Source organism: Ambystoma mexicanum, chromosome 1q (assembly GCF_040938575.1).
Source record: "Ambystoma mexicanum isolate Mex_15411 chromosome 1q, UKY_AmexF1_1, whole genome shotgun sequence".
Lineage (NCBI taxonomy): Eukaryota > Metazoa > Chordata > Amphibia > Caudata > Ambystomatidae > Ambystoma > Ambystoma mexicanum.
The window spans coordinates 1,215,709,868-1,215,724,132 of NC_090922.1; the positions used below are offsets into that span (position 1 = coordinate 1,215,709,868).

Here is a 14,265-nt window from a genome sequence, read left to right on the forward strand (position 1 = left end):
GGATCTCAGGGGTGCGCAGGAAGTCCCACACGCGATTTGGCAGGTTACGTGGAATTCAGGGGTGCGGGGGAAGTTCCACACGCGATTTGGCCGGGTACGTGCGCGGGAATTTCCACACGCGATTTGGCTGGGTACGTGGATCTCAGGGATGCGCGGGAAGTCTCACACACGATTTGGCAGGGTACGTGGATTTCAGGGGTGCGTGGGAATTTCCACACGCGACTTGGCTGGGTACGTGGATCTCAGGGGTGCGTGGGAAGTTTCACACGCGATTTGGCATGGTACGTGGATTTCAGGGGTGCGCGGGAAGTCCCACACGCGATTTGGCTGGGTACGTGCGCGGGAATTTCCACACGCGATTTGGCTGGGTACGTGTATTTCAGGGTTACGCAGGAAATTCTACATGCGATTTGGCTGTGTGCTCCCAGGTATTCCCTGTACACCCTCCACGGCCCCTGCAGGCAGCGGAATCCACAGGGGACTACCCTGCACACCTGCTCATGTCACCCAGCACCCCCACCCCCCAGCACTGTGGGGCACCCTCCACCAGGCCCCCACTCATGTCCCCTATCACCCCCACCCCCCAGCATCCAGGGGCTCCCTCCACCAGGCCCCCACTCATGGCTCCCTGCACCCCCCACCCCCCAGCATCCAGGGGCACCCTCCACCAGGCCCCCACTCATGGCCCCCTGCACCCCCACCCCCCAGCATCCAGGGGCACCCTCCACCAGGCCCCCACTCATGTCTCCCATCGCCCCCACCCCCCAGCATTGCAGGGCACCCTCCACCAGGCCCCCACTCATGTCTCCCATCACCCCCACCCCCCAGCAGTGCAGGGCACCCTCCACCAGGCCCCCACTCATGTCCAACTCATGTGCCCCTGCACCCCCACCCCCCAGCATCCAGGGGCACCCTCCAGCAGGCCCCCACTCATGTCTCCCACCACCCCCACCCCCTAGCAGTGCAGGGGCAGCACCACCAGGCCCCCACTCATGTCTCCCACCACCCCCACCCCCCAGCATTGCAGGGCACCCTCCACCAGGCCCCCACTCATTTCTCCCACCACCCCCACCCCCCAGCATCCAGGGGCACCCTCCACCAGGCCCCCACTCATGTCCAACTCATGTCTCCCACCACCCCCACCCCCCAGCAGTGCAGGGGCACCCTCCACCAGGACCCCACTCATGTCCAACTCATGTCTCCCACCACCCCCACCCCCCAGCAGTGCAGGGGCACCCTCCACCAGGCCCCCACTCATGTCCAACTCATGTCTCCCATCCCCCCCCACCCCCCAGCAGTGCAGGGGCACCCTCCACCAGGCCCCCACTCATGTCCCCCTGCACCCCCACCCCCCAGCATCCAGGGGCACCCTCCACCAGGCCCCCACTCATGTCTCCCACCCCCCCACCCCCCAGCAGTGCAGGGCACCCTCCACCAGGCCCCCACTCATGTCTCCCATCGCCCCCACCCCCCAGCATTGCAGGGCACCCTCCACCAGGCCCCCACTCATGTCTCCCATCACCCCCACCCCCCAGCAGTGCAGGGCACCCTCCACCAGGCCCCCACTCATGTCCAACTCATGTGCCCCTGCACCCCCACCCCCCAGCATCCAGGGGCACCCTCCAGCAGGCCCCCACTCATGTCTCCCACCACCCCCACCCCCTAGCAGTGCAGGGGCAGCACCACCAGGCCCCCACTCATGTCTCCCACCACCCCCACCCCCCAGCATTGCAGGGCACCCTCCACCAGGCCCCCACTCATTTCTCCCACCACCCCCACCCCCCAGCATCCAGGGGCACCCTCCACCAGGCCCCCACTCATGTCCAACTCATGTCTCCCACCACCCCCACCCCCCAGCAGTGCAGGGGCACCCTCCACCAGGACCCCACTCATGTCCAACTCATGTCTCCCACCACCCCCACCCCCCAGCAGTGCAGGGGCACCCTCCACCAGGCCCCCACTCATGTCCAACTCATGTCTCCCATCACCCCCACCCCCCAGCAGTGCAGGGGCACCCTCCACCAGGCCCCCATTCATGTCCCCCTGCACCCCCACCCCCCAGCATCCAGGGGCACCCTCCACCAGGCCCCCACTCATGTCTCCCACCCCCCCACCCCCCAGCAGTGCAGGGCACCCTCCACCAGGCCCCCACTCATGTCTCCCACCACCCTCACCCCCCAGCAGTGCAGGGCACCCTCCACCAGGCCCCCACTCATGTCTCCCATCACCCCCACCCCCCAGCAGTGCAGGGGCACCCTCCACCAGGCCCCCACTCATGGCCCCCTGCACCCCCACCCCCCCAGCATCCAGGGGCACCCTCCACCAGGCCCCCACTCATGGCCCCCTGCACCCCCACCCCCCAGCATCCAGGGGCACCCTCCACCAGGCCCCCACTCATGTCTCCCATCACCCCCACCCCCCAGCATTGCAGGGCACCCTCCACCAGGCCCCCACACATGTCTCCCATCACACCCACCCCCCAGCATTGCAGGGCACCCTCCACCAGGCCCCCACTCATGTCCAACTCATGTCCCCCTGCACCCCCACCCCCCAGCATCCAGGGGCACCCTCCACCAGGCCCCCACTCATGTCTCCCACCACCCCCACCCCCTAGCAGTGCAGGGGCAGCACCACCAGGCCCCCACTCATGTCTCCCACCACCCCCACCCCCCAGCATTGCAGGGCACCCTCCACCAGGCCCCCACTCATGTCTCCCACCACCCCCACCCCCCAGCAGTGCAGGGGCACCCTCCACCAGGCCCCCACTCATGTCCAACTCATGTCTCCCACCACCCCCACCCCCCAGCAGTGCAGGGGCACCCTCCACCAGGCCCCCACTCATGTCCCCCTGCACCCCCACCCCCCAGCATCCAGGGGCACCCTCCACCAGGCCCCCACTCATGTCTCCCACCACCCCCACCCCCCAGCAGTGCAGGACACCCTCCACCAGGCCCCCACTCATGTCTCCCACCACCCCCACCCCCCAGCAGTGCAGGGCACCCTCCACCAGGCCCCAACTCATGTCTCCCATCACCCCTACCCCCCAGCATTGCAGGGCACCCTCCACCAGGCCCCCACTCATGTCTCCCAGCACCCCCACCCCCCAGCATTGTAGGGCACCCTCCACCAGGCCCCCACTCATGTCCAACTCATGTCTCCCACCACCCCCACCCCCCAGCAGTGCAGGGGCACCCTCCACAAGGCCCCCACTCATGTCCCCCTGCACCCCCACCCCCCAGCATCCAGGGGCACCCTCCACCAGGCCCCCACTCATGTCTCCCACCTCCCCCCCCAGCATCCCGGGGCACCCTCCACCAGGCCCCCACTCATGTCTCCCATCACCCCCACCGCCCAGCATTGCAGGGCACCCTCCACCAGGCCCCCACTCATGTCTCCCATCATCCCCGCCCCCCAGCATTGCAGGGCACCCTCCACCAGGCCCCCACTCATGTCCAACTCATGTCCCCCTGCACCCCACCCCCCAGCATCCAGGGGCACCCTCCACCAAGCCCCCACTCATGTCTCCCACCACCCCCACCCCCTAGCAGTGCAGGGGCAGCACCACCAGGCCCCCACTCATGTCTCCCACCACCCCCACCCCCCAGCATTGCAGGGCACCCTCCACCAGGCCCCCACTCATGTCTCCCACCACCCCCACCCCCCAGCAGTGCAGGGGCTCCCTCCACCAGGCCCCCACTCATGTCCAACTCATGTCTCCCACCACCCCCACCCCCCAGCAGTGCAGGGGCACCCTCCACCAGGCCCCCACTCATGTCTCCCACCACCCCCACCCCCCAGCAGTGCAGGGCACCCTCCACCAGGCCCCCACTCATATCTCCCATCACCCCCACCCCCCAGCAGTGCAGGGGCACCCTCCACCAGGCCCCCACTCATGGCCCCCTGCACCCCCAGCCCCCAGCATCCAGGGGCACCCTCCACCAGGCCCCCACTCATGGCCCCCTGCACCCCCACCCCCCAGCATCCAGGGGCACCCTCCACCAGGCCCCCACTCATGTAACCCATCACCACCACCCACCAGCATTGCAGGGCACCCTCCACCAGGCCCCCACTCATGTCCAACTCTTGTCTCCCACCACCCCCACCCCCCAGCAGTGCAGGGGCACCCTCCACCAGGCCCCCACTCATGTCCCCCTGCACCCAGGTCCTCACAATCCCCAATCATGTGCGTTATGGTCAGCCTCCACAGCCAAAAGGCCCTACCAAGTAACCCATTCACCCACATGGAAATGGAAATTACATGTTACACCCCCAATGTTCATAAAGCAAATGAACCCATGTCCGTCACACACAATGGTTGCAATTGAATGGGAAAACACCCAACATGACATGCATGAAACCAATGAGATGATACCACACATTGAAGTATGAAAACAAAATTATATTAAAAAAAAATGAATGCAAATGAAATGAAACAAACTACAATGGCAATGAAAAAAAGATAAGCTGCATGTCCATCAAAAAAAATTAAAACTACAAATCCAAATTCAAAAAAATGTTGTCCAAAGTCACATTAAAAATAAAATCAATCCGAGAGAGAAAAAGAAATGCAAAGACCATTGCTCCATGGTGAATAAATAAAAAAAAGAAATCAAACAATCCAATGAAGAACTATGTACAAAACATCCAAGGATCCATGAGCCAAACTGAACAAAGGAAACCTACAAAAAAACCTAACTAAAATGCAACTATATACAAAAAGTGGAGCAGTGTCCGTCGACTCCAAATCATAAGAAGAAACAAAGGAAACCTAAAACTAAAGAACTATATACAAAGGCGGCGGGCAAGTTCAGCGGCTCACTCCGTGGTGTTCCGGGCCAGGTCATCATCAAACTCCTCTTCGATGTCCCGGAGGCGGTCCTGTTCCATGGCCCTGATGGTCCGCAGGGACAACGCCATCTGCTCCTCCAACCCCCTGCGGATTGCCTCGAGGCACCCGGCCCGCCTCAGGGCCCTCCGCATGGAGTTCTCCGCCCTGACCATCGTGAGCCGCGCCTCTTCCGCCCGCCGCCGCTCCGCACCTATCTGCTGGCCCAACCGCAGCCACACGGAAGACACTTCCCGTCCTGGGTCCTCCTGCCCTCCGGCCGATGCCTGCCCCTCTGATGTTGATGGCCCCGAGCCATGATGCCTCCCACGTTGACTCTGCTGCTGCCTCCGACGCAACTGCCTCTGCCAGCACGACGGCATCCAGGCTGATGGGATCCACCGACGCCGTCGTGCACGTGCCCTGCCTGATGATGCCGGCACATCCTCCATCTGCTGGGGTACAGTTGCTGTGGTGTCCATCCCTGCTGGACCTCCGACTCCCGACTGTGGCAGGGATGGGATCCCTACCGAGCTGGCTGCATTGGTCAGGGCAGGTCCACAGGGGGCCCTAGTGGCATCTGGGCCGGAAGACGGCAAGGAGAACGACCAGCGTATAGCCTCCACAGAGGAGGAGAGGGCCGCCAGATTGGCCGACACATGCAGGAAACCCCCGAACATGGAAGATCCCAATTGGGCCACGTCGGCACGGTGCTCTTCGTGATGACGTGCGCGCATCGCGACCCCAATCAGGACCTTCTCCATACGGTCATGGGTCCTCTCGTCCACAGGTGGAGGGGAGTCAGGTGACATGGACATCCCCTCTACCTGCGGACGGGCCTGGGACGGGGGCATCCCTGCTGGTGCATGGTGGTGCACTCACAGGGTCAAGGACAGCGACATGCACAGGCCCCTCCACGGTGACCTGTGCTGCCTCCTGCCCCTGCCCCTGGACTGCACCACTTGCACCAGCAGGGATGCCCCCACCAGGCCCCATGTGTGCCTCAGTGGCGGCCTCCTCCGCCTCTGTGGAAACCACCAACCTGGATGGCTCCTCACCGTCTTCAGCCATAGCAGGCCCCAGTGGGGGCTCACCCACCCCTTCCGCTGCAGCCGTGGGGGCATCCCCGCCGCCTTGCTTCACTAGCCGCTGCGTAGAGGGAGACATAGAACACAAGCATCAGGGTACTGTACAATGGTCCCCTAGACAGGAAGCAATAGCAGATGAGTACCACTGTCAAAGTACACTTCCATCATGTCCCTGCACAACACATGGGTCAGTCCAGGCAAAACACACACAGTAACAGGCATGGTGCATGCCATGGACATTTCCATACATGTCCAATGGACTCTTGAACCATACAATGATATGGAACTCACATGCATTATGGGTCATGCCTATCACATGCACACACTTCACCTCAGTCACATCCATCTGGCCTCATACACCCCAAACACAGCGGATACAAGGATAACTAGGCTGCATCAGTGAATCTGTGCATTGTCACAGACATGTGTCATGCATCCATGGCATTCATAAGTCACAGACACGCAGGTCAGGCACACAGACATGGCTACCATATATGTACCTGGCATCAGCACCCATCCCTCACCCCCACCCATGTCCACGAACAGAGACTGGCATGCTCTCATGTGTAAAATCTGCATAGGGCTCCCCATGTCGCATTTAAACACATGCAACGACCACGTGGTTCACACATCACTGGTCGCACATGCATTACCATGATGTCCCTGCACACATACATGCGTACATGGCCTATGTCACACATACAGGCAAGTATCAGACAACCAGCACACCACAACATGCCCTGTCTCACACAGCAATGCTTGGCCACTTACCGCTCAACTCCAGACAGGTCTCCCTCTCAAGGATCTGGGCGTGGAGCGCTGGGCGTACGCGTTCCAGGACCCTCATCTGGATGGAACTCATGCGGCCCCGGCCCCCCTCCACGAGGCGCCGGGCCTTCACGAGGGTCCTGGACCTCAAGTCCTCCCAGCGCTTCTTGATCTTCTGGACGTCGCGGGTTGCCACCCCCTCCGTGTTGATGGCAACCACACAGTCGGCCCAGATCCTCTCGTCCATCCTTGCTGGCGCGGGACGATCCAAAGAGGGCATCATACTGCCCCAGGACATGCTCCACCAGGACACCAACTTCGGTGGCAGTGAAGCTGGTGCCCCTCTGCCCCTCTGGCCACTGGTGCCAGATGTCGAAGTGCCCGACATGGCAACCCCAGAGGCAGGAGTGGGTGGGCACTGGGTCCTGGGGCTGGGATATGGAGCGATGTTATCCCAGTCGGGAGTCTTCTGTTCCAGCAGGGGTGGACACAGCAACTGGACCCTGCAGATGGCTGATGTGCAGGCACCAAATGGCAGGGCATGGTGGCAGCAGGCAGGCAGGCAGCAGCAGATGGCACGTGGGAGGCTGCTCGGGGCACTGGGGGGCAGTAATTCGGCCTTCTGGGCAGGAGCGTGGTCTTCCGTGTGTTTTCGCGTGGCCAGCTTGATACGGAGTGATTTGGCACGTGAAAATCCTGCACGTCAGCGTGAAATTCGAGGAAAGGCCCTTAGCGCGTAAGCGCGTCAGCACGCATATGCGATTCTATTGGTCCAAAGGCCCTCAGCGCGTAAGTGCGTCTGTGACGTTACCCGCATGGGTGTTTCCCTCATAGCACGTGATGACGGAGCACACGTGGAAAGACTGCACGTCAGAGTGTCATCGCGTGTAATTGGACAAAAGTACGCGTACACGGGATTGGCCTATGTACGTGTATTTCTGGGGTGCGCGGGCACTTACACACGCGAGTACATCAGCGCACGTGTATTCCGGGGTGCGCGGGAATTTCCACACGCTATTGGCCTGGGTACTGGATTTCAGGGGTGCGCGGGAAGTTTCACACGCTCACCTACAACACGCGCAAAGAAACACGTACGCCAGTAGGAAGCAGGCATACGTTGACCCGCGACGCATAAATTTGTGCTCAAAAAACTAACAAGCTCAGACGCCAGGATGAATATACCGTTCCTAGCAGCAGTGGCCGTGGGCTACCAAAGGAGGAGGAGGAGGATAGTCAGGGCCAGAATTTTCACACCCAGAACCAGCCTTTTCGGGATGCCTGATGACCAGGTGTATGGGAGGTACAGGTTTCCACCACACATAATACTGGACCTGGTGAGTGAGTGGGAGGATGACCTCACATCACCCACCCTGTGCTCCCAAGCACTCAGCCCCCTGGAGAAGGTCCTCAATGTACTGCACTTCTTAGCCACTGGATCATTTCAGCGGACAAGTGCCATAGTGGGTGGGGTGTCACAGGCCACTCAGTCACGCTGCCTACACCAGGTCTTGAACATCATCACTGCACGCCCATCAGTCCGCAGGCACATATACCTGCCCAGAACACCTGCAGAAAGGCATGCTGCCGCCCTGGATTTTTACGGTGTGGCACGATTCCCCAAAGTGCTAGGTGCCATCGACTGCACCCATGTGGCTCTACGTCCCCCCAGGGCATCTGAGCACATCTATAGGAACCGCAAGCACTGGCATTCCATCAACGTGCAGGTAGTATGTAATGCCAAGGGAATCATCACCTCAGTATATGTCAACTATCCTGGGTCCACCCACGACAGCTCCATTTACCGAATGTCCACCCTAAGCCGGGACCTAGAAGCTGGGCGGCATGGCGATACATGGCTTCTTGGGGAGTATGAATGCCACTGCACATGCATGCATGTCAGATACTGAGCAAGGTCACAACCCCACCAATGATACCCATCACCACCTCCACAGGGGACAGTGCCTACCCTCTCAGCCCCCACATGATGATGCCAATTCGGAACCCCACCCCGCCACCCGAGGTAAGATATAACACAGCCCACATTGCAACCCGGGGCATAGTGGAGCGCACATTCGGATTGCTTAAGTCACGCTTTCGCTCCCTTGACCGTTCTGGCGGGCAGCTGTTATACGCTCCCCCAGTAGTGTGCATGATCATAGTGGCAGCATGTGTCCTGCACAATGTTGCAACACGCCGGGGCCTGGCCGTGGACATGGTGGTGCCCCCACATCCCCAAACACATGCACGCCCGCTGCGCATGCGAGGGGAAAGGGCACGGGGGAGGCAGCCCGTACACAGCTAGTGGCTAATTACTTCACATAGAAATCACACCCCTGTGGAGTGCACACTGCCCTGGCACATACCATCTGACAATCAATGATGTCTCAACCTGACACTGATCCTGAATGTCTGGAGAATCAACCGTCAAAACCATATCAGCCTGAGATTGTTCACCTGGAAGTGTTACAATGTGTGCATCCCTACCTACACAGACACCACCAATGCAGTTTCGTGAAAAAACACATTCAGCTAAAATGAATACCCACTTGCAAAATGCAACATGAGGACAGTGCCATGTCACCCAACCCATCCCCAGCACCGCCACACGACACACCATGCCATGTCATGCTATGTGCAGGTAAACAAAGTAATCGCCACAACATGACACAAGTGTCACAAAGTACAGTGTCCCTAATTGAAACTCACGACACCTGAAATGCTCACAGTAATGCAGGACCAACAACACACTTGAGCAGGTATTTAGCAATTACACTTATCAGCTACTGACCCTCAAAACTACTATTAACATGACATTACGAATGTAAGGAATTAGTAGTCTCACCACCTGGAAATGCCTGCACTCCCACCACTTCCAACTGTACAGTGTTGCCGCCATGTAGAGTTGTAGGTGCCCTGCTGCCAACATGGACCCCATCTCCAAAGTAGAGGGCCTTGTGTAGACATGAGGAAAGGACCTGCAAATTAGGAGGTAGACATGGATGATGAGTTACACATCAATGCAACATGCAGTGTACAACACAACAGCAATGTGCACTAGGAATGTATACACAGTATTGACTAGACTACCCACACATGTAGTGGGAGTCCAATGTCACCATGTACGTCAATGTCACTTGGGCACACCCTTTGCAAGCCCATGGAAACGGGAAGCAGGAGGGGTGTGTGTGACAAAAACCCAAGCATCTGAACCAAATACATGACAAGCCTGCATGTGCCCAGCCACAATGCAGCGTATGCCCACGGGAGCCACACAAGGCAACACACTGTCCCCAAAAAAAAAACAAAAAAAAAAATCAAAAATGGCCATTAATGGGCCCGGGGGGGTTGGGGAGGCCATCCAGGAGGTCCGAGGACAGGGTGCACACCAAAACCCACCTGTGTGGATCTTGCGGAAAAAAAAACACCTCCATGGGCTCATGGCCCACACTGCTACCCTATTGTGGGAGTATCACTGCTGTCGCTATTATCACCCTGTGCAGCTGCATCCGGAGGTGGTGGCACTATGGGAGGCAGCCCACGCAAGGCCCTAGTCTGTGCCTCCATGGCTGCAAGCATGCGGGTGTGGTAGGTCTCGTTCTGGAGGATGAGTGTGCGGAGGTCCCCATGCAACAACTCACGGGATGCCCGGACATCTGCCCTAGTTGCCTGCATCTCAGCTGAGAGCGTACGGGTGAGACGCTCCAGCTGCTGTTCTGTCCTTCGGTTTGTTGAAGCCTCAAGCTCAACAAGAGTCGTCCTGAGGTGAAGGAGTTCCAGCCTCAGGGCTTCCCTGTGGCCCTGGGACTCTATGGAGATGGCTTCCTGCAGAGTCGCCAGTGCCGCCCGCCTGTCCCTGTTGGACGCCAACATGTCCTCCCTCTGTGACTGGCAGATGGAGTCGGTTGCCTGCTGTAGTCGCTCCATCAGCCTTTCGGGGGGGACAATGGAAGTGGCCACCCTATCCATGGCCTGAGCCATCATCTCTGATGATGCTGCCTGTTGGGTTGCCATACTGTAAATGGATTGCTCCCATGCGGTATTGCCAGGTGGCGTACGGCCACCACGTCGGCGGGCACCACACCTGTCTGGGGCAAGGCGAACTGCGCCTTGCTGTGCCGGCACTGCCTGAGGCTGCAGGACTGCATTCCCCCTCTGATCTGCTGGCCCAGGAACAGGATCAGATGTCGCGGAGTGTGACCCTGCATCCGTAACCACCAAAGGCATAGCTGCCAACACTGACATCCCCATTGAGGGTTCTGACCCTGGTGCAGGTGGGTGGGACAGAACAGAATCCCTCCCAGGAACACTCACCTGCGACGGCACGTAGGTCTCATCATCCGAATCAACACCTGAGTACAGCTCGGGGGAGGTGCAGCCAGAGACACCCCTAGAGAGCACGACCTGCAGCAGTTGTGGGTTCTCACCCACCACCACACCACGTCCCTCACTGGTGGTCGGTCGGCCCTCAGACCCCTCCTGGGTCTGCACCATCTCCACAACCCCAGCAGTATCAGGTGCGTCTTCCCCTGCAAAGACATAAAAGCAAACAAATGGAAACAGGCATTAGCACCATGGCACACAATGAGGGCTGAGAAGCAACAGAACCAGTACTTGATTGACACATGTCCCACATGACTAAACCCTCCCATGCATGCACACTCACTGCGTATGAAGGGTAGGCAAATGGCACACACTGATGACAACAAGATGGAAGATGAACACATTTTCTGCATGCTGCCTGGCAGTGGCATCACACATTGGCCTGTGATTGCCAGGTGAAATACACATGCCATCACACAGATGGCATGTACCATTGCTATTGAGTGAAGATGGAGAGGAGGGCAGCACTTATTCATTCAGTCCAGTTCCCTCATGTAATAGCTTTTCTAATTCAAACAGGTCTGATTTTTCACCTGGAGCTGCCAGTCCAAAATGGTCCGATTGCACAGGGACATGTCTAAACAAATGATATCCAGGTAACAAAGTCACTCCACTTTACCATAGCCATTTCAGACATGTGACTAGAGGACTGAGAAATGCCTAGTAAAAGTGGTGGAATGCAAACAATCTGCCTGAATGAACAGAGAAAAATAAGCAACAATGTTGTGGCAAGGTGACACTTCAAGGGCAACCGGCGTGCTGTTGGGCTAGATGTCTACTGTTGGCAGAAGGGATACTGCTATGGCCAAATGCTGCTGCGCAGAATGTATTGCATGAAGCACATGGGTGACTCAAACGACTCAGGCGCACACACCCTCACCTGGCACACAAACAGAAGCCCTCACACGCACACCATGCACATGGATGACACACACATGCATGTGCACTCACCGGACAATGCCTCATAATCAGGCAGATCTCCCATGCCTTGGATCTGCTCCTCCGTGACGTAGGTCCCAGCGACTGACTCATGTGGAGTGAGTTCCATGTCTTCTACTGGAGACCCACCTCCAGTCACTAGAGTTGCGGCATGACTTGAGGCCAGCTTATTCTTTGCCCTGCGCTTTAGGTCATTCCAGCGCTTATAGCAATCATTGGCTGTGCGCCTCACGATTCCAAGGGCACTTACGATGTCCGCAAAGGTCTGCCAGTGTGCCTGGCGTTGTGCAGGTGTGGTCTTTGATCCTGCAACAATGACCATTTCGTTAGCATGTGCGGACACATACTCGACAAGTGCATTCAGTTCGGCATCCGTGAAGCTGGGCTTCCTCGACGGGCCGGACTGTGTAGCCATGTCTGGGGCATCAGCCTGTGCCGGACGAGCACTCTTCCTCTTCCGCTTGGAAGGTGGTGGTGATCCTGAGTGTCCTAAGCCGCTCTGAACACTAGGGGCAGGAGCCCTGGTGGACTCTGTATCAGGAGTGTGGGATTGCACACTCAGCATGGGAGTTGGTGCAGGCATTGGCTCAAGTGTAATGGTGTCAGGGGGAATGTCAGCAGGATGGACTAGGACCAACACTGTCCTGGCTGGGTGTGTAAGAGCTGGGGTGGATGGAGCCGCAGCTGCCCCTGCAGCCTCTCCACCCTGCCTACTTGGGGCAGCAGATGACCTTGCTGCTCCTGATCCACGTGGCCTGATGACATCAACGTGCACCAGCGCACGTGTCATAGGCCTGCTGACCTGGAAGTCAGCCATGGAGTCAGCCAGGTCTGGTGCCACAATGGGCTGGTCCAACAAGAGCTGAGCATGGATGGTGTCAGCCACATCAGCCTCAACCAGGGGGGGGCGGGGGGGATTATGGGTGCCCTTGACTGGTCCTCCACACATGGGGGGACAGGGTCACCCTGAAAGTAATGACCACGTCCCCTACCGGATCCATCACGGCCACCACTTGTGGCTCGTCCACCTTTGCCACCCTTACGGATTCCTCGCCTCCCAACCATGGCACTGACGTTAATGTGCGTATGGGAGTGGCTGTAAACTATTGTCCTGGGCAATTGGGGGTCAAAGGGGTTGGGTACCAGATGGTAATTGTACCCTAGTGCTCTAGCAAGGCTGAATGTGACCCCTGGGGAAAGATGACGGGTCACGGAATGCACAGGAAGCCCAAAAAAGGGAGATGACGTGCACGCAACCCCTCCTAGACCACGTGTGAGGAAAAAAAACCTGCACTACGCTGTGGCACCCAGTAACACAAGAATGAACGTATGCGTGTCACACGCAGCCTAGAATGACCTCTGAAGGGGTAGGCTACACACGGGGCAAGCACAGATGTTAGATACGTGCGTGACTCACCGTCTGCCAGGAAAAAGAGCGTGAAAAAGAAGTGCGTGTGCGCGTTGGCAACACCCCCGCCAAAAGAAGAATTGTACGCTGTCTGAGGAGACAGGACAACAGTAAAGGAAACGCTGTTTGAGGGAACAGGCCCAGGAAAACTAGAAAAAGAGAAAAAAGAGAAAAAGCTGTCAGAGGTAACAGGGAGTACGAACTTGAAACGCCGTGAAGTAAATCGCGTGTGAAACGACAAGAAGTACAGATTTCACCCACTCGCTCTCCACGAAAAGCACGTACAAGGAAATGGTGTTCTACACGTACCTTTTATGCAGGCCCACACGTCCAGCGTCACTTCCGCGTGTACGATCTAGGGCCATTTCCACCAATTACACGCTTTGTCACTTCCGCGTGTAGGGCCATTTCCACCAATTACACGCTTTGTCACTTCCGCGTGTACGCGCTAAGGCCATTTCCACCAATTACACGCTTTGACACTCGGACGTGTCTTTCATTTTTTTAACACGCAACATTTCAAACGTGTGCCATATTCAACGTGCACGTGACTTCATAGACGCGCATACGCTGGTGGCCTTTGGGCCAATGAATGTACAGACGTGTGCTGACGCGCTTACGCGCTAAGGGCCTTTCCTCGAATTACACGCAGACGTGCTGGATTTTCACGTGCAAAATCACTCCGTATCAAGCTGGCCACGCGTTCACACACGGAAGACCACGCTCCTGCCCAGAAGGCCGAATTACTGCCCCCCAGAGCCCTGAGCACGCTCCCACCTGCCATCTGCTGCTGCCTGACTGCCTGCTGCCCACGTGCCCTGCCATTTGCTGCCTGCACATCAGCCAGGGGTGCTGTT

At 58.4% G+C, this 14,265-nt stretch overlaps 1 protein-coding gene across 1 annotated transcript in view; it reads right to left on the bottom strand.

Annotated features, from left to right (window-relative positions):
* The window catches only part of LEPR (leptin receptor), a 1,083,230-nt gene that overhangs the window by 65,042 nt on the left and 1,003,923 nt on the right, over positions 1 to 14,265 (bottom strand). Inside the window, exon 18 of the mRNA XM_069641975.1 lies at positions 6,254 to 6,259. Within this exon, the coding sequence (XP_069498076.1) occupies positions 6,254 to 6,259 (6 nt within the window). The remainder of the gene's footprint in view (positions 1 to 6,253; positions 6,260 to 14,265) is intronic.